Below are 20,385 nucleotides of genomic sequence, written 5' to 3'. Positions count from 1 at the left end.
CTCTATATATATATGGTTTTGGCTAATATGCTACGGGTAGCTAAGAGGCCTCCGTGCTACGGCTCGGATTTCGAGTTTTCAAAATCCTAACGGTCGATCCGAACCGTTCATCTTGTTCTCCATATTAATATGTGCTTGGAGACCAAATTTTACATTTTTCTGAATTTTTTTACTATTTATTAAGCCACTTTGAAAACCGCTGATCCAACGGTAGTTTCTGGTTTTACTGTTGGGTTAAGCCACCATTGGATCAAGGGTTTTCAAAGTGGCTTAATAAATAGTAAAAAAATTCAGAAAAATGTAAAATTTGGTCTCCAAGCACATATTAATATGGAGAACAAGATGAACGGTTCGGATCGACCGTTAGGATTTTGAAAACTCGAAATCCGAGCCGTAGCATGGAGGCCTCTTAGCTACCCGTAGCACCGTAGCCACGTCCTAAATGATTTCTCTCATCTGAATTTTGAACCATAACCTTAAAAAAAAAAAATTATTTAAATATATATTCAAAGTAATTGAAACAACATAAAAACATTGCTTTATTCCTTGCCATGGGGAACAACATGCCGAAGGAACAAAGAGAAAGAAGGCTCGGTTGAATTGGCTCAGTTCCTGGATATGCGCACTCAGTCATCTCCTTTCTCCGCTAATTAAATCTCTTGATCTTAGATGAAGCCGGAAATGATTTGTATATAAACAAAATTGGGAATCTGTATTTGATCTCAGCATATATGTTTCCTTATTGCTTCTTCAATTGAGGACAAGCACTTGGAGATTTGTATAGAAACAAATAAGAAGATATAAGAAAAAAAATAGCAATTTCCATTATGCTCAATTGAAAAAAGAAAATAAGGAAACATATATGCATAGTTTGCTCAATTGAAAAAGGAGATATAAGGAAACATATTTCATGCAGAGAAATTTTGCTAAAAAACTGAGTTGGCTCAAATTTAATTGTAATATATAGTATGGTTGTACGTGTGGCAAGTCTTATTTTAACTAAATTTAAACTTCTACGTATAAAAGAGATGCATTTAATCAAAATAAGACAAATTATGTGATTGGAGGACTAAGATTAAATTCAAAATTTTATCTTTCAATCGTAGCCGTTGGCGGATCGGACACCCAACGTGCTTAATAATATAATGGAGATACCTGATTTTGTCATTCCTTATTCGAACGGTGTAAGGACAGTGCATTTTATACATTGGTGTCGTAGATTATAAAATAAATGACAGTCGTCAAGTAAACATTTTCCCAATAAATAACAGTCGCACAACTTACAATACAAATTTATTTAATGGTCCGTACTATGGATTACCTTTATTTTAAAAGTTTAGATAATTGATCTAATCTGTTCAACGTAATTTTTATATAAAAAAATATTTGTAGATCAAATTTTACATTTGTTTGCTTTTTTTAACTATTTTTTCAGATAGATAGAAAATCACTTGATATATATAACGATGAAAAAATGAATGTATTATAATTAACTTAAAATCTTATCGCTTGAATTTGTATTAAATTAATTTAAAAATTCATAAATTTAACAAGTAAACACATCATTCATGAATTAAATCAATTTCAACCGTTTGAATTCACCGTTTGACTTTATATTAAATTAAAAACATCTAGTTCTATTCATATATTTTTCTTATCTAAAAAACCTAGATTTGTGGAAATTGCATACTAAAGTTGCAACGATTTACACATCCCATCCTCCCATTTTTTTTTCTCACATCATATATTGATACATGCAGTAATATTTCAAACAAACTAAAACCTCGGTATTTGTCACATTTTTTTTTTATCTAAACTCTCATAAATCCACACACAGTAAAACTTTTTTTTTTTACAAAGACGACACTGTTTAAAACTTACTTAGCTCTCTTATTAAAAAGTCATAAAATAAAACCAAAATGTTCAATACAACCGGAAGCAATGTGAAACTTTCATTCCGGTAAGAATCATTTTCCTAATTTTGAAAATAGAAGCGGATAGATTGCCTCCAAAGTGCAGTACACTGGACACATCATTTAGTGATTGCTTTTCTACAGGCCTAAAAGGTTGTTTAAATACACTCAAAAAAAAAAAAAAAGGGTACATATACGAGAAATTTACGGGCTAAACTTCTTTATTTCTACAGCTCAAAATCAATTACGGTCCAAAAAATTGGGTTTAAGATCCACCGAAGTGGAGTGCCTTAAATGTGTTCAGGCCCGAAGGCCAATCCCGTCCCTGTCAGGGGAGATGCCAACCGTCTCTCCTTTCCACGAACACGCACGTTTTTATCTCGTTCACCACTATATATCGCGTTTTATTCTTGTACATTAGCTCTGTGGGACTAAAATAATGAAAATGATTGGAATCCGGAGATGTCTATCAACACCATTTCAAAAGCCACGCCCGTTTACGACCGAACTGATTTAGAACCTTTCTTGGGCTTGAAGCCTCTTCACAACTGAGGCTTTAGTAGCCCAGCACGAATCTCATTCGTCTTGGCCTAACAAGACCCGTCTCTCCTCCTCTCTTGTTCGCTTCTCTGTTCGTCTTTTCCCTCTTCAATCTCCAGTTCTAGAAAGCACAGCACAAGACTGAGAGAGGTGAGAGCGCGCGCGAATGGGAGGAGACGAGATGGACGAGGCAATGAGGGCTTACTTCCCTATCTCTTTCGGAAAAACCTCGAAACCCCAACCAAACTCCTCTCTTGCTCACTCTTCGACCCGACGCTCGGCCCCTTCCCCCGCCTCCGCTTCCACCTCCACTGCCAACCCTAATTCTAAACCTAGCAGGGAAGAAGATGATGATGAAGCCATGGTTGGGCCACCGCCACCGCCGCCGCCAGTTAGTAGGGATGAGGACGGAGAAGGAAAAGAAGAGGCTATGATTGGCCCCCCACGGCCGCCTCCAGCTAGTTGGATAGAGGGTGAAGAAGGGGAAAAGGATATGGTGATTGGGCCACCACGGCCACCACTTCAATCAGCCCAGAAGCAATCCGATGGTTCCGACTATGATTCGGACGAGGAATTTGATGCGGATTTGCCTGAAGATTCACATCGGATTCCTTTGAGCAATGAGGTTGTGTTGCGGGGCCACACCAAGGTACTAATTTGAAACTTAATTTGTTTGGGTGCTATTGCAGAAGGCTGCGTCATTGTGCCTCTTCCTTGAAGTGATTTGATTGGTGTTAAGATTCATCACCAACTTTAATAGTACAATTTAGAGGTTCATAACATTAACTTATGTTGCTAGAAAGCTTGATTTTTACACAATATATAGAATTTTAGAAAGTATTTAAAACTATCTTTTAAAAAATATAGCCTAAACTATCTAGATATCTTGCACTGCATTAAACATTCTAGATAATTAATACCACCCGCCTCCATAGCTATCTGTAAATAGAGGTCTAATGCAACATTTGGGATCAAACCTCCAAGTAAGAAGGCACAAGTGAATGGGTGATCCTCATGAAGAGTGTGGACTGTGGAGATATGAGTGTGTGCGGTGATCATGTCCATGTGTATGGAAAGATGAGTTATGCTGTCTAAGTTGTGTTGTGGTGTTAAGTGTTGCCTGTATTATGTACGTTGTTGTGATAAAAGTGTTTTTGTTGTTGTGTTGGTGCTTCCGCTGCATCAAACTCAACAATTGGCAGTAAATTGTTTTCAGCGCATTTCCAATTGTGAACACACGTGCACACAAAATGAATTAAAGTTGTGGTAGATTCCATTTGTTGCTTTTAGGCGTTGTCATTATTTGATTTGCACAGACCTGGTTTCAATTTACTTCTCTGCAAATCCTATTGCAATTGAAAAGCCTTAGCTTCAGTTTGGATGTCCTCCAAATGAAATTAACTTTACTTTTTCAGACTGGCAATTACCGTTCTCGAAAACTAAACATTTTTTTTCAATTTGAAAAGAACTGATCCTAAACAGTGTCAAAGTAAAAAGAAGTCCATATACACTTGGCCATTAGTTATAGTCAGAGCTCCATTGGTTTTAATTGATCCCACTGGATTTTAAAAAGGAAGTCCGTGTACAAGTAAGAAATTTACACATACGCCAACAATAAACAATAACTTCTTATTATTTATTTGGTAATCTCTGTTTACTTCTCTCAGGTTGTTTCCGCTCTTGCTGTTGACCACACTGGATCACGAGTGATTTCTGGCAGTTATGATTACACTGTTCGCATGTATGATTTTCAAGGAATGAACTCCAAGCTACAGTCGTTCAGGCAACTTGAGCCATCTGAGGGACATCAAGTGCGAAGTTTGAGCTGGAGCCCTACATCTGATAAGTTCCTGTGTGTTACTGGCTCTGCTCAGGCTAAGTTATGTTGCTTACCTTGATAAATTACAGAGAATTTTGAAAGCATTATGGCGTTGCCTTTTTCAGTCAAAATTTGTTCAACATTTGCCTGTACCATTGCAGTCACACAGGGGGTTATAGACTACTGTACTTCCTGATACCAATGCCCACCATCTTATATTGACCCGAAAAATTTTGTATCTAAACACAATGATAAGGGCCTTTCCATTCTTTTCTACAGGCTTGGGTAAACTAATTAGCCTTTTTTTAAGGTTTGAGCTCAATTTATGCGTAATTAGGCTCTATTGAATTTTTTTTAAAATGGACGAAACTTAACTGAAGTTAGAAGCAAAACAAAAACAAAAAAGAAAAGGCTGCGAATAATAAAGGGAAGTTGATCATCAATGCCAGTGAAGTATTGGTAATGGAACTGACTAGTATGATACAGTATCTGGTGCCTGTATTGCAATTCTTGCTCTGATCTAATCAACGCTACCTGGAACTATTCCTTGCATTTTTGTGGTAGGTATGGTCAATTGGTTATGCAGTTAGGGGTGTTCATCGGTTCGGTTCGGTTTGGCAAACCAAAGTTACAATTCGGTTTTAAAAATAGAACCGAACCGAACCGAATTAGCATTGCAACCGAACCGAACCAAAGTTTTATTTCGGTTTGTTCGGTTCAAACCGAAATATAATATTATTTTTATTTAAAACAATTGATTTATAATAAACCGAAATATATTAAGAAATAAACCGGGGCGGTTCGGATCAAATTAATAATATATAAAAGTTCGGTCGGTTCGGTTATTTTGGTTTTCAAATTTTTCAAACTGAACCATTGAACCAAAAAAACTGAACCATTTGAACCGAACTAATTCGGTTCGGTTCAAAACCGAATAAACCGGACCCAATGAACACCCCTATATGCAGTATGTGGACTGTGGAGGTAAGCTTGAGAATCTTGTTGTGCTGATTTAATTACATATACATAGGAATTGACAAAATATTATTGTTTCCTCTACAGATTTACGACAGGGACGGGCTTACGTTAGGTGAATTTGTAAGGGGTGACATGTATATCCGTGATTTGAAGAACACTAAGGGCCACATTTCTGGCATAACGGGTGGAGAGTGGAACCCTAAATCCAAGGAAACTATACTAACATCATCTGAAGATGGTTCGTTGCGATTGTGGGATGTAAATGATTTCAACAGTCAAAAACAGGTTTGCTTCTTAGTGCAAATAAATGTTCAGACCCATACCTAATTGCCAATTTCATATATGCTACATGTCACGGATGAGGAAAAAAAATGAAAAGATGAAATATAGAACTGGTTTTTGCTGCATGCCATATTGCCATGGCTTGATATGATTTTGCACTACAGTTACTGAACCCAATTTTTCTGGAATCAGAGTCTGGGCTGGGTTATCCTAAGGACTCGTAGCAGCTAATCTTCACAGAATTGTGATTATTGAAAATTTATAATTAGTGGTGAAGTTATTGAAATGAAACCCTCACAAATTGGGCAGGAGTAGTATACGATGGGTGATCTCCTGGGAAGACCCTATGTTGCTGATTTCAGGTGGGTTTCATTTCTAGCCTACCCCAACTTGTTTGGGAATAAAGGCTTTCAAGAAGAAGAAGTGGTAAAGTTGAAAGTTGAAAGTACCAGCTCCTAGGAAATAACTTTAACATGGTTAAATTTTCTTGGGCAGGTTATCAAACCTAAGCTTGTACGTCCATCAAGGATACCAGTTACAGCATGTGCATGGGATTTTGAAGGCAAGCGGATAGTTGGTGGCATAGGAGATGGTTCTATACAAGTATTCATTTTTTTTTTTTTTAATAACATTATACAAAAGCTTATTGTGTTGGACCAGCCTTTTTTTTTTGTAACTTCCCTAATGTTTTAGGAGTAGGCTGCTTTTGAGATACTTCCTCACAGGAGTGTAAAATTATTATAATTTTTGCTGCAGCTATGGACTATAAAAACTGGGTGGGGAAGCAGACCAGACATTTATGTTGAAAAGGCACATTCTGATGACATCACAGGATTCAAGTTCTCTGCAGATGGGCAGGTTCTTCTTTCAAGAAGCATGGATGCTACACTAAAGGCAAGTACTATGTTATGGTTTCCTTGTTACAAATAGAAATTTTGGGAAGTCAATCCAAGCCATAGCCTAAATTTCCTGTTTGTCCCTCTATCATATTTGTGCATCTATTTTGTTACAGTTTGTTCGAGATCTGAGATTTTTTGGGTAAGTCTTTAGGACTTACAGCAAGTTTTAAACAATTAAAATAAACTAAGAAAAAAGGTCTAGGGAAATAAATGAGGTGAGTAGGTATTCTTATATGATACAAGTATCTAGTATGCTAATCCTAGGTCATGTTACTGACTTCTTTGTCGTCATATTGCATTTGCTTGTCTAATTTGTTTTCACTTTTATTCTGAATTGTACGTGTAGGTATGGGATTTGAGGCAGACGAAAAGTCCTGTCAAAGTCTTTGGAGATCTGCCAAACCACTATGCTCAGACAAATGTAGCATTCAGTCCTGATGAACAATTAATATTCACTGGAACTTCCATTGAGAAAGACAGCACCGGTGGTAGTTTGCTCTGCTTTTTTGATAGAAAGAAGCTCGAGCTTGTTTCAAGGGTCGGGATTTCTCCTAGCTTGAGTGTTGTACGGTGTCTCTGGCATCCAAGAATTAATCAGGTTTTAGTTCAGATACTTCTCTGTTTTATGTTATTTAAATATTCAAGCTTCTGTTCGTTCTCATTAGACAGTGACAAGAAAGAATTTGAAAGGAGAAGTTAATGTAGTAAAGCAATACAGTAAAGATTTATTCTGTTGACACTCTTCCTGCAACTGTAAATTGTTTTAAATACCTCTTGTTTTTTTGAAGGTTTTCACAACAACGGGAGATAAGAAAGAGGGGGGGACTCACGTACTGTATGATCCTTCTATGAGTCAGAGAGGTGCCCTTGTTTGTGTGGGTCGGGCGCCCCGAAGAAAGTCAATTGATGACTATGAAGTTCAACCTCTTATCCATAATCCGCATGCATTGCCTCTGTTCAGGGACCAGCCATCAAGGAAACGTCAGAGAGAGAAAATACTTAAAGATCCGCTCAAATCACATAAGCCAGACCTTCCTGTTGATGGTCCTGGTTTTGGTGGAAGGGTTGGTGTGACAAAAGGAAGTCTCTTGACTCAATATCTTATGAAGGTACCTTCTGTGTTTTACATTTTTTTCTTCTCATTTGCTTATCAGTTTCTTTTTCTTAATGTATGGTTGGGTGCATGATATGGACCTGTTAGGAGTACATGCTAGATCTCATTTCTAGCAGAGGAATATGATCAGAGCTATGATAACATTTTCATTACCAAGGTTTCAACAATTTAGTTTGTTCCATCTTAAAATTCTTTTTAGAAATCTGTTTTATATTTTGATGACTATTATATTAATAATACTGATTATAAAGAATTATATTTTATTTATTTTATATTCATTTGAGACTTGGTCTAGCAATTCGGTGAAGATCTTGAGTTGTTGAGTTATAGTGGTATTGGCATTGAGTAACTATTAGTTGTGTAACAACTGAAATGTATTATAATGTTGCAGCAAGGTGGGTTGATTAAAGAGACATGGATGGACGAAGATCCAAGGGAAGCAATTCTCAAACACGCTGATGCGGCGGCACAGGATCCAAAGTTCATCGCACCTGCCTATGCACAGACGCAACCCGAACCTGTCTTTGCAAAATCAGATTCAGAGGATGATGAAAATGAAAAATGATTGCACACATTCATACGAGCTTCTGCTTAGGAGCTGAGTAGCTGCTTCAAGTGTACTGTCCACACAAGATTTTCACGGAATAGGATATTATGGACTTATGAGGTACACTTCTTGTTGTGTGCCTTTTGGTGAAGTAACTTATCTGTTTGTTATTTGTCTATAAAGGGATGATTGAGTGCTAGTAGTTTAGTATTGTGTATGAAAAATTCATTTCTTTTTTCAGTGATAAAATCATGAATGTAGTAATTATACACTAGCTAATAGGTACGAACGGGTTTGGAATTTCGGACATTTTTTTGTTCTTTGCCCTTTAAATGGGGCTCACATTAAAATGGCAATAAACGGCAGCTTTAAACCTTTAATTTCTGTTTGCGAAAACTTTTCCAATATTTCTGAAATAACAGAACAAAAATTAGTTCAAAAAATATATAGCGGGTAAGAGTATCGCCATGTAATAGATTCTTGGTGTTACCATGTCTTTGAAAGTGTGTAGCTTAGGAGGCAACTGCTTTAGCCCAAACTTGCAAGCAAAGATAAGATGGCAAGTATGCCAGGTTCGATCTTATTTTTAAGCAGAATAATTCGATTAACATACTATATAATTATTCTCCATTAATTAATCTCCTAAATATTTGCATACGTAATGCATGTTTGTCTATTGTGCCAATACATAATTGTCTATAATATCTATGCACACTTGTCTATTTCACGTGAGATACGACTGCTGACAGTTGTCACACTGTTTTGTATCATGATTCGTGCAAAAATTATCAGAACTTCCTTTGGACAAAACCTAAACCTAGTTCCTTTCAGAAAACGATGTTCTGTGCCCCTTCGACCAGTAAAGAGATTCAACTGTATGTTCTTTATAGTTTCAATAAGTTGTATATTAAATTTGATACAACTCAAAAATATTTAATTATCGATCTAAGTGGCGATAAAACATAATTGTTAATTTTTAACCAGCTCAATGCCCTCTCCTTCCTCGATTCCGTTCCTATCAACTCTAAAGTCTAATCCCCAACATAACAACATTCTCCCCTCTCTTTCGTCTCTACCGATTTGCTTGAGAGGAGAATGAGAGAGGGGAGGGACCGGATTCAATGTGAGCATGGTATCATCGAACCTCAGAGTGTTGAATCCTCATCTCGATTAGAGCGCCACGATGAGCAGATTTGGTCATCGAAGTGCAGTAGTTTGGACAAGAGTGTATCCGGTTGTGGAGAGAGATAAATAATAAGGTATTAGAGTGATTAAAAATGTACATAAATAAGATTAGAAAATATAGTTTAGAGGGATTGATGAGAATAAATTAGTAGATCTAAAAATGAAGATTATTTGACTCGTAAATATGTTTTTTATCAATAAAATTATTAGTAGGCATTTAAAATCACTAACTTTTGAAAAAAAAAAAATCACATTAAATTGAAAAACTCTGACAAGGAAACCACAAGACGATGCCATTATCCAGAATTTATCTAGATCCATACATTCATAAAATTAAACTATAATTACAGCTGAGAAGTGGTTATTCGAGTAAAAACATATACAAGCAAAGATCTGCTGTCATTCAGTTTATCCCACTGTAAAAATACGGAGAATGACAAAATCTATTCTAATAATATTTCTCAGATTCCCAGAAGCTATACAAAAATCTATTTCAGTACTATCTTAACTGGAAAATTCATTTCCCTTTTGTTGTTCTGATGAAAACGGAACTACAGAAATTACAAATCCATCTCAGCTGAAGCAAAAAAAAAATGCTCTAATAAAATAAATGAGGCTGACTTCTCTTCCACTGGCATAAGGTCATAAATAATAGTCATCTTTTCTGATATTAACATCTCTCATCACCTACCCAATTGTTCTTCTCCTTCGGGCCAGTGGGCCCCTCCTCACCATACAACTCCATCGGAAGGCTGTCAATTATGTTCTCTGCTTTGAGCCTCAGATTAAATGGCAAGAAGCTAAGTATTTTCTCCAACTCTGACGTCGAGTCATAAGTCACTTTGGGACCCCACTCTCTCATGTACTGGAGCCAACACGGCTCCGCCACATCATCTCCAAGATACTCCGCTGCCACAATTTTATATTTGGTACTAGAATCAACAGAAAAATCGCTTCTATCTGCATCATTTCTAACTCCAATGCCGTATTTCTCTGAACCCTGGAGAAAATTTCCTGGGTGCGGGAAACTCGCATGGCCACTCTTCGATGAATAAACGACTGGCTTATTGCTACCCGTCATGAATTCCAAATTAGAAGCTTCTACCCATTCGCCGCCACTATGTTGTGAGAAGTAGACACTCCATAACTCACCAGTAAAATTGCTAACCCTAAGCGTGAAATGCTCCCAATCACTCACATGCTGACCAACCTTGGGAAGGGAGAAATTTGCTATACCGACTTTTATTGTGGCGGGGCCGTTAAAGGGGCAAAAGACCCACATTGCTATATCAGTGAAAGTACCTCCATAGGCTGGTTTTACATGGACATAGAGCTCGGCACTTTCCAAATTGCCTAGTTTTACAGAGCCGTTTCTCGAATCGTCAGGTAGATCGATCCAATGTTCGCCATCATTCTCTCCACCCTTAGGAAGGTTTAAGCCATTAGAAAGTATCTTCTCGCCCATTTTAACCCCCTTTGTGTATAAAGTGGCTCCATTTTTGAAAAACCATGAAACTGACGATGGCAAATAGATTTCTTTTGGATGGAAGAAAACAGTGGGCCCATAGTGGTTTATGAGTGAGTGGACCTGTTCTAGGTTTGGCATTGCTTGTAGTGAAGAATCCAAATTCTTCAAGCAAAAGGTGCCTGATTCATCATCTACGCAGTCGGTGGTACAAAAGAATGTTCCAACTGGTACGCCTTTTCCCAGAATACCCCTATGGCAAGGTCTGGCTTTCCAAAACTCGCAGGGAAAATCAGGAAACATGGGTTCCATATCAATAATTAGATCATCGGCCTCACATGTATCAGTAAGGTCGGTACGAACACACCGTACCAAGTCAAGAGATGGTCTAGTGGGCCCCTTAGTGACAACAAACCCTAGAGATCTATACCCTTCCGGTGGTATCGGTAGCCAAAAATAACCGCATTCTTCACCAGTTTCATCTCCTCTCCAGCTAAAAGAGCTCCAAATGAGCTTATAATCTAACGGCTTTTGAAAAGCAGGAAAAGCACTTTCGGCACTACAGGTTATTTCTCTTGCCAAAAGAAGTAATCCATGTAAAGGCTGGTTGTTTGGTTGCCCGTAATGGCCGAGGCAGTAAAACCCTTCGGGTACTTCTTTTGGTTTATAGAAAGTGGCCCCTTCGATTCCCTTTTTGGAATAAGAGCAACTCCAAATGCTCTCCAATTCGGTAACCATAGTAACTTCTAACTCTCCAATGCATATTTTTCCCTCAGCAAAGCCTCCACCTGAAATGGTACTTCAAATGGTGAACAATGCACCTTTGCTATCCAAGCATTCATATGTCAATTGGAAAATTTCATGCTAAAATAGGTTCAAACGATACCCTAATTTTCCCTAATTTTTTTCTGCAAACTCCATAGATGTTTGTTAATTACGTATATTTTGTTTCTATTCACAAATCATAAGATCACAAACAAGAAAAAAATCTAACCTTGAGGCCATTCAGGAATGGGCAAAGGCAGAGAGAAGAGCTGCGGCGGCTCTTTGAAAGCAAAATCATGATTACTGTTCCAACAAAACCAATTGCAGTCCATCTCTCAGTCTCCCCCTCTCCCTCGCTCCCTCCCTTCCTTTGCTCTCGTTTTGTTCTCCTCTCCAAGTCGAATATTTGTTTCACATTTAAAACCCCTGGTTGTAACTTGTAACAAAACCAACGACGCAACTTCTCTGCAATTAGAAATTAGAAAGCGACGGGCACCAGTACCCTTTTTGAGACCAAGTCCTCTCTATTCCTGCAAGTTTAACAGCAGCCTCAAAATTATCGACCTCGAAATCAAAATTAGTAGCTTTGGATGCACAACTCTGATTTCGAATTAAAAGCAGTCGCTTTTAAAAGATGTACTCGCTTCTTATTTTATTTCGCCGCTCTTGGGTTGGCTCTTATTTTTAGAACCGAGAGCGGCGAAATAAGAACCGAGAGCCGCGATTCTCTTTAAGTTGTGGCTTGATTCGATCTTTTTTGTGTCAATTTTGAATTTAACAAAATTGAGTTTTGTTGATTTGAAAAGAAAGTGAATGGATGTTATTTGGAGAAAAAAGATGATTTCATACTTCTTTCTAAATAGATTTAGTGCATTGGTCCATTACATATAAAAATATAAATAATTATTGATTCACAGAGAACCAGGAGCATCTATAAATTATTTGGGCCTCAATATTCAATTTCAGAGTTTCAGACCATTGTGCCATGCTATTTGACGATTTAAATTTTAACATACAATAAATCCATTTTTTTTAAACTATCACAAAAATTATCTTAATCATAAACTATAGTTAAAAAAAAATTTAACTTTTAAGCTGATTTTTTTATCAAACTGTTTATGTAAAAAAAAAATTTAAGAATGGGTGCATTGATAATTTTAAATTTTTTATTAAAAAATAATTCTTATTTTTTAATAATTTATTTTTTAATAATTTATTTTTTATCTACTCATAAAATTTTTGGCTACGTCACTGTCTTTATTCATGTTTTCGGATACAATACGAGTCGGATAAATGGATTGACACCCCTAATCGTAAGACTTTCAGCAAATTTTGAGTGGAAAAGGATCATATGCGGTAAAACTATATTCATATCCGTATTTGCTTTTATATTAATACGGATCATATACGAATTAAATATTAGATAAATATACATCATATATTAAACGAATACGAATACAAATACTTATACGAATTAGAAATTATACGGATACAAATACGAATCTCCGAATCTTATATTATATTAAATGAATAAAAATACGTATAAGAAAAAGGAATTTTAATATTGAAATCAGGTCATACGTGTCAATTCATCAGAGTTGGTCTACAGCAGTAATTTGGTTAGTTGTTTTTAATATTGAAATCAGGTCATACGTGTCAATTCATAAGAGAATATTCTTTATCCGGTGGCGGATTTTGACTTGGAACTTAGCAAGTTGTTTAGTTGTTTTTATTTGTTTATTCGGATTTTCAACAAATTAATAATAATATTAATATCTCGTTTTTTCTTTCTGACAAATCTAGGTTGAGAAAATATTTGTCTTAATGTGAAATATGTTCAAACCATCAATTTTATACCCATCAAAATTTTCAGAAAATATTGATCCAAGTCAAAATTTTTGACAAATGAGTTCCTAAATCAATGATCTTTCTAGTTTCTATAAATTTCATCAATAAAATTGAAAAAAAATCTACGTAATATATTACGAATGCAACACCTAAGAGACGCACAGATGCAAGATCGCATTTAACAAATTGCTTTCTTGTATTTCCGTAATTGCACATTTGTCAGGGGTTGATTCACTTCCTCATAAATCACATTCTTGCATGTGTATACGGTAGACTTTTTTTTTTCTTAAAATTATTATACAAATGTATTATGAAATGTAAATCCTATTAATCACGAATCTTGACGATGATCCACTCTGTGGTTCAATTGTTATATTGCATTTAATAATTAATTATAATTGGAACGCTTTCGAAATTAAAAAAGGTAACGCGTGATGAATTTTATTTGTTGATCATACATGATCACTCCGTAAGCAGTTGTAATGGGGTCTATCCAGAATTTTCTTAAATTTCAAGGAGGGCATACTCTAATTGCATAAAAACAGCCAAAAAAAAAAAAAAAAAAAAACCGGTTCGGACCAGACCGGACCCGTACCTGCCAGAACCAACCCCCGGACCCGAACCATGCAACTCCCCGGACCCGGACCATCCAATCTCCAGACCCGGACCGTGCAACCCCCGGACCCATGCTACCCGGAAGTTGAACCGGGCCAGATAAGGGTTTTTGAAATTATACCCAGACTGCCCGAGATACCCGTGCCCGTGCCAACCCCTGCCCGCCTGAGTTTGACCTGTACTCACCCGGTCCGGCTCGTTTTCAATACACTAGCTACAAGTTCTAGCTGAAAACTTGTTCAGATTTCTATCTAATTATCTAATATTTTTTTGTAAAAAGAACTCCAATTTCGCGCTATTTCATCAATTCAATATACTGTTAAGGATAGCGGAGGTCGGGACTCGGGAGGGATCCTTTTTAAAAATAACATTATTCTAAATTATACTATTTAAATTATATTTATCATATTCCCAACAATACAAATTTTTTCACATACTATTTATTAACACTATATTATTCTCACACATTTAATCAAATAACAAATATTATAGTATTCTTTCAAGCACCCGACAAAACAGTACGGCGGTATAGTACTTAGTTCTGATCAATTTCATGATACATAATTATCAGTGACACGTGGGCACATGCACACAGTACGTGTCTAAAATCAGTCTGTATGAGGGTTGTACAAAATTGCACAAACTCGTAGCTCGCTCATAACTCGATCGCTAATTGCTCGTTTTAACTCGTTTATTTACAATTCGAGTTAGTTTCAACTCGAATTGGCTGACTTGTTTAACAAACAAGTTGAGTTTGTACATACTCTAACTCGCTCATTAACAATTTGAGTTACACAAAATTCGTTATAATAAATCTCATGCCCTTCTAAATAACTCCTAATTTTTTTTTTTTTTTTTTTTTTTGAAAAACGGATAGAAGGTACCCGTGAGTACAATGAACTCCTAAGTTGTTGTTTGGGTTTTTTATTTTTTATTTTATTAGTTGTTTTATTAATTATGTTTGAATTGCTTGTGTTTAAATAAACTCTTACTAAATCATTAGAATTTGTTTTGTTTAGATAAACTTCTACTAATATATAACTAAGAAAATTGACTGATCAAACGAGTTGTAAGTCAACTCGATTTGATAAATTGACATCTCAACTCAAGTGAACTAGCTCATTTATTAAATGAGTTGAGCATGAGTTGGAGGTAACTCACTCAAATTCAACTCATCTACAGCCCTAGTATAATTATAATAAAGCAGGTATAGCCATAAGAGATTATGTGTTACCCCTTGACTGCCAATTCAAGTTGCAAGCAAGGGATGTGATACCAAGATTACAAGGCCACATGGGCATATATAGAAGGAGAAGTTATCTTGAAGATGAAAGTGCATGTCTGCATAGTAAAATCAGGTTCCAAAACCCTCAGAATTAACAGTAGGAAACAACAATTATTCAAATCCAATAACCGTAGAATATTTAATCAAAGAGACAATTTACACAACCATACCACCTGCACTTGGCAATGGAAAGATTCTAATAAAACTACCTAAGATATCATAACCAAGATCCTCATTCGTTGAACAGATAGCTACAAAATGTTTGCTACATTTAGTTCTCGCTAAACTCTAAAAGCTGCTGTTAACTACAGTAGGAGATGTGCCTAACATAGAAGTGTCATTTTGCAGAGCCTTTCTTGCGCTTTAGCAATGTAGCACAGTCATTACAGTACCATTTCCCCTTGGGATGTTCCTTTAACCCAACACATCCAAAATGAAACCATTCTATCTTGCACTGGAGATGAAAGAGGATATAAAAATAGGTTAAAAACTACTTTACAAATGAGAAGAAAAAAATTAAAAACTGTTTTTCCAAAATATATAAAACCTTTACATACATTAGCATTGTCGCATGCAACCATCTCCCCGTAGCTAATTTGATTGCACAAACAGTACGTGGGTTCATTTGGGTCCACTGGCAGCTCTAGATCGATTGGTGGTACCACTGGCTCAGCAGCTAATCGTGATCTGAGATCACATAGAAAGCAAAAGAAAATCAATAATACGACTTCACATCAAATGGTTGCTATACCCAAGGAAATGTGAGAAAATGGAAAGAAATGGTACTTTTTCCTGCCCCCTCTACCCCTTTCTCCACTCCTTCCAAACTTCTGACCCGCATTAGCAGTATTTGGTGTACTGGGACCTATACCAGTACCAGGGCTAGCAGCAGCTGCAGCTGCTGATGCTAGTTCTAGTTGTTTCTCTGTTTATGGCAAGGGAAAACAGCAATATTACTAATAAAAAAAATACAATGTGAGTGTGCAAATTTTTTATCTAAGTTTAGATAATAATAGAGAACAAGAGAAAGGTTGCCTTGTTGAATTTCTGCCAGTTTCCTCATGTACAGATCAAGCTGTTGGATGTGAGCATCAACCTATAGAAATGAAAGCTTTGGTTCACTAATTCATGTGTAACCGTCAAAAATTAGGGATAGCAAATATGACCTCTAGTTCATGATAAATGCCGCCAGTCCCCGTTCCCTATTTTAGTTATTTGTATAGAGGATGCAAGAAAGGACATTCTAAATACCATGTCATAAGCCTGAGTGGCCAAAGCAACCTTTTCATCTGCAATTCTAACACAGTGACTTTGCTCCTCAAGGGCATCCTCAGAAAATTTGATTTTTGATGGGTCAGATGTAATTGGGATCCTCCCCGATTGGACTCCAAGCCTAAATTCCACTAGTTCTTGCTCGCACCTTTGTTCATTCTGTGTCTGTACACCTGTGTAAATAATAAGAAATATAATGGAACTAGGCCAACCACTGCAATACTATACCATAAGATATGTAAATACTGGTATGATTGCAAGATCCCTATGGACTTAGCAGCATTGGTTTCCAGTATTACTGATACAGAAACAATCAGACTAGGACCTTGTGAATTTACTAGTAGAGTAGTATAGTACCACACTACCACCATTACCAGCCTGTGATACCAGTAGATACCTGCCAGTTTTACCAATAGTGGCACTTAACAACAAGGCACAATCAGATTAGGACCTGGAACAGTTTACCAGTATGGTGTACCTGACAGAATTACTGATACTGGTATGCAACAGCAAGACATGGTAAATTGGAAATCATCTTTCAAGGTCTTACAACACAAGATAAAAAATGGCAACAAAAATCAATATACATGTTTTACAGAACTTAGATGCCAAAGTAACCTAAATCCCAGTACAAAAAAATAATAATAAATCAAGAATACGGTTATATATATCTTTAAATCTTTCTTTTTTCTGAAGCTTAACCTAAACATAGTTACTTACGGTGCAAACTATTATCAAGATCTCGCATGAGCTTATAATTTCGCTTGAGCATACCTGGCAAGGTTTCAAGGCCTGAAAAATGAAACAGTCATTAAAAAAAAATGAACAATATCATACATTGAGCCGCAGTTATCCTGCATACCAGTATGTAATAAGATGCAATTAGGTCAGATCAAGAATACAACACCCTACCAAAATTAGAATCTAAAATCAAATATCAATTGAATAATACTGAAAAAAGAGAAATATTAATAAAATAAAATAAAAAGAATAAAGAGTCCCTAGTTAATAAAACTATTAAGTAAATTGACTCAAGAACAAAATTGGTTGGAAGCTCCATTGCAGAGTTTGGGCCTAACCATGAATAGATAAGATATGGGAACGATGGAACCTGTGACTATTTAGAACTTTATTAAAAAAAAATTATAATCTAAACCAGCAATTGAAAGGTCCGGCCATGAAATTTAAGAGCGCACACAAACACCGAGAGAGAAAGACGCAAAAATGGAAGGCGGGGGGAGGGGGGGGGGGGGGGGGGGGGGAGTATTATTACTCGCGACAAATTCCTCGATGAAGCCCATCTCGTGTGGGAAACAGTAGGTTCTGTGATGGATTCGTCGTTAGTGCGGTCGCATAGAGGAAAAGAAACGAAGAAAGGCGGAGTGGGGGCAGAGACGACGGGAGCGCTGGGTTGTTATGGAAGTCGGTTTACTGTGAACCGCGACTCAGCCGGTTCACCGCTATCCAAGAACCGACCCAAACGGGCAAGCGGATCTGAAAAGTACATCCGATGTTTTGTTGAATCTATATACGAATACACGATGATTCGATGAAATGGAAAATGGATTTTTTTTTTTCGGACAATGTTACCAGAACCGATTCGGTAAAATTTTGTGTCAACATTTTAGATAATTAGAGGAGGGATCCACTTACAACAACTTGAGAGTTACAACATCTTACAACATTGTTTTTTTTTTCATTTTGAAAGTCCAAATCGTCGATCCAAACCATTAGATATTCAATCTATATTAAAACGTGCTTGGAGACAATATTTTACATTTTTTGGAATTTTTTTGCTATTTATTAAGATGGGTACAAAATCGCAGTATTTATTAAAATTCTGCACCATTAAAAAACAGCGATTTTGTACCCATCTTAATAAATAGAAAAAAAATTTCAAAAAATGTAAAATTTGGTCTCCAAGCACGTTTTAATATAGATTGAATATCTAACGGTTTGGATCGACGATTTGGACTTTGAAATTGAAAAAAAACGATGTTGTAAGATGTTGTAACTTTCAAGTTGTTGTAAGTGGATCCCTCCTCAATTACTAATTTATTTAAATACTTATATATATTTGAAATATTCATAATGATAAAATAATCGTATTTTTATCTAGTATTAGTTAAAATTTGCATATCGTGTTCAATAATATAGTATAGGATCGAATATACAGATGTATTTCAAAATTTAACTTTTAAATAAAATAAAATAAAAATAATTTTATTAAAAATGACTAATTGAGTTTCATTATGGGGTAACTACTCAAAATTTATAAAATATTCGATAATTATTAAAGACTCTATTTTGCAAGAATAATTCATTATGTCCTTAATAAAATATAGAGGACTTTGACAAAAAATAATAATAAAACTTAGAATGAATAATACAATAAGGCAAAGGCTTCTATGGACATAAGGACCTATTTGTAAAATGAACATATTTTTATTTTCAAAGTTCAAACAGTCGATCCGAACCGTTAATCTTGTTCTCCATATTAATATGTGCTTGGAGACCAAATTTTACATTTTTCTGAATTTTTTTACTATTTATTAAGATGGGTACAAAATTCAATGGTATGAATTTGATACTTTTTGTACCCATCTTAATAAATAGTAAAAAAATTCAGAAAAATGTAAAATTTGGTCTCCAAGCACATATTAATATGGAGAACAAGATGAACGGTTCGGATCGACTGTTTGAACTTTGAAAATAAAAATATGTTCATTTTACAAATAAGTCCTTAGGTCCATAGAAGCATCACTCTTTCCTGCACTCCGAGGGGCAGAAAATCCGGTTCCATAAAACTGAGAAAGAGCTAGCCAAGTAGCCACCACCTATTATTTCATCTCATTTAATGTCTTAAAACTATAAAAAAATCTAAACCGGTTTAGAAATCTTTCTTTTTTTTAAAAACAACTTGGCGGGGCGGTTTCTATCAAGAAATGGTCCTTTAAATCGGTTTTTCTTACCAGATGAATATATTTTAAATGAACCAATTCAAAAAGGGACCGGTCCAGCTTATTTTGATTTAACCATCTAGTCAGGTTTGATTTCTATAACTGTTTTAACATCAGCAAAAATGAAATCTAATAAACGAGAAGGGATTAAATTACACCATTTTATGGTGACGCACCTTGACATCATATGTTTATAAGTTATTTTTTATAATTTCAAAATTTAAATAGTCAATCCGAACTGTTCAATATGTTCTCTATATTAAAATGTACTTAGAGATCAAATTTTATTTTATTTTTGAAACTTTTTTAGTATTTATTTAGATTCTTAAGCTTCACCATATTTACTTAGAGATCAAATCCGAACTGTAATCGTATTACTTTAGATTCTTAAGCTTCACCATATCTGCGTGAACACTAATTACTAATTAGTATCAGAAGCCGTTATGTATCCCCTATTCGATCTGTATCATGTTTTTACGCTCGGAAAGTATGAGCAAAATTGAACTTGACACTTTCTTACGATCAAAGTATTTCCACTATGGTAGGTTTTACTGGCTTGAATTGACATTTCAGGTGGATTGACTTTTGTATGATTTACGACAAAGATCGTCTGAACTGTAATCTGAAATTTAATTGAAGGGTGAGAATGTTAGACATTAAGATTTTAAAATTTAAGGGTGTTTAGCACCTCTTATGAATTTAAATTTTTTTATTATTTACATTGAAATTTAATTAACTTTTTTTTTTAATTTTTAAATAGTTCAAACTCTTCTCATAGTGGAAATTTGGATTCAAATTTCAGCAGTTACACATGAATTTTATATTGCAGTCCCTTCAATCAAAATTTTCTGTCCCTGCTACTCATAACAGTATAGGTAAAATTCTTAAACAAAATAAA

General features: G+C 35.7%; 3 protein-coding genes and 1 non-coding gene across 5 annotated transcripts; 1 reads left to right on the top strand and 3 right to left on the bottom strand.

Moving 5' to 3' along the window:
* Positions 1–2,166: 2,166 nt before the first annotated feature.
* Positions 2,167–2,280, bottom strand: LOC144567890 (U6atac minor spliceosomal RNA). The gene has a single exon (XR_013515537.1). It is a non-coding gene; the product is annotated as a U6atac minor spliceosomal RNA (small nuclear RNA).
* A 206-nt stretch (positions 2,281–2,486) lies between these two features.
* On the top strand, positions 2,487–8,472 carry LOC144567350 (Transducin/WD40 repeat-like superfamily protein). Its single transcript, XM_078317475.1, has 8 exons — positions 2,487–3,102; positions 4,121–4,333; positions 5,335–5,535; positions 6,028–6,135; positions 6,289–6,426; positions 6,778–7,029; positions 7,220–7,540; positions 7,937–8,472. The coding sequence occupies exons 1-8, from the start codon at positions 2,620–2,622 to the stop codon at positions 8,108–8,110; spliced, it is 1,890 nt and encodes a 629-aa protein (XP_078173601.1). The 5' UTR covers positions 2,487–2,619; the 3' UTR covers positions 8,111–8,472.
* Positions 8,473–9,657: 1,185 nt separating this feature from the next.
* On the bottom strand, positions 9,658–11,954 carry LOC144567346 (hypothetical protein At1g04090-like). The gene is made up of 2 exons (XM_078317461.1): positions 11,737–11,954; positions 9,658–11,530 (listed from the first exon to the last, which is right to left on the bottom strand). Exons 1-2 carry the CDS (start codon positions 11,837–11,839, stop codon positions 9,948–9,950), a joined length of 1,686 nt encoding a protein of 561 aa, XP_078173587.1. The 5' UTR covers positions 11,840–11,954; the 3' UTR covers positions 9,658–9,947.
* Positions 11,955–15,327: 3,373 nt separating this feature from the next.
* ING1 (RING/FYVE/PHD zinc finger superfamily protein) lies at positions 15,328–17,954 on the bottom strand. 2 transcript variants are annotated; one of them, XM_078317474.1, is made up of 7 exons: positions 17,801–17,954; positions 17,302–17,319; positions 16,507–16,700; positions 16,291–16,351; positions 16,042–16,180; positions 15,813–15,942; positions 15,328–15,709 (listed from the first exon to the last, which is right to left on the bottom strand). In XM_078317474.1, exons 1-7 carry the CDS (start codon positions 17,826–17,828, stop codon positions 15,593–15,595), a joined length of 687 nt encoding a protein of 228 aa, XP_078173600.1. In that variant the 5' UTR covers positions 17,829–17,954; the 3' UTR covers positions 15,328–15,592. The 2 variants fall into 2 exon arrangements, with proteins under 2 accessions (XP_078173600.1, XP_078173599.1); XM_078317473.1 differs by having other exon boundaries at positions 17,248–17,319; positions 17,801–17,953.
* Between the last annotated feature and the right edge of the window lie 2,431 nt (positions 17,955–20,385).

Source organism: Carex rostrata, chromosome 16, assembly GCF_964058835.1.
Source record: "Carex rostrata chromosome 16, lpCarRost1.2, whole genome shotgun sequence".
NCBI classification, from domain to species: Eukaryota; Viridiplantae; Streptophyta; class Magnoliopsida; order Poales; family Cyperaceae; genus Carex; species Carex rostrata.
Note: the sequence above shows the minus strand (reverse complement) of the source record. Positions and strands in the feature narration are given on the sequence as shown.

Coding starts and splice junctions, on each gene's coding strand:
- LOC144567346 (XM_078317461.1), bottom strand. CDS start 11,839: ATGGACTGCAATTGGTTTTGTTGGAACAGTAATCATGATTTTGCTTTC. Junction 11,531..11,736: donor CATTCCTGAATGGCCTCAAG/GTTAGATTTTTT, acceptor GTACCATTTCAG/GTGGAGGCTTTGCTGAGGGA.
- LOC144567350 (XM_078317475.1), top strand. CDS start 2,620: ATGGGAGGAGACGAGATGGACGAGGCAATGAGGGCTTACTTCCCTATC. Junction 6,136..6,288: donor TAGGAGATGGTTCTATACAA/GTATTCATTTTT, acceptor TTTTTGCTGCAG/CTATGGACTATAAAAACTGG. Junction 6,427..6,777: donor GCATGGATGCTACACTAAAG/GCAAGTACTATG, acceptor TTGTACGTGTAG/GTATGGGATTTGAGGCAGAC.
- ING1 (XM_078317473.1), bottom strand. CDS start 17,828: ATGGGCTTCATCGAGGAATTTGTCGCGA. Junction 16,352..16,506: donor CCACTCAGGCTTATGACATG/GTATTTAGAATG, acceptor TCATTTCTATAG/GTTGATGCTCACATCCAACA. Junction 15,710..15,812: donor TTGCATGCGACAATGCTAAT/GTATGTAAAGGT, acceptor TTTCATCTCCAG/TGCAAGATAGAATGGTTTCA.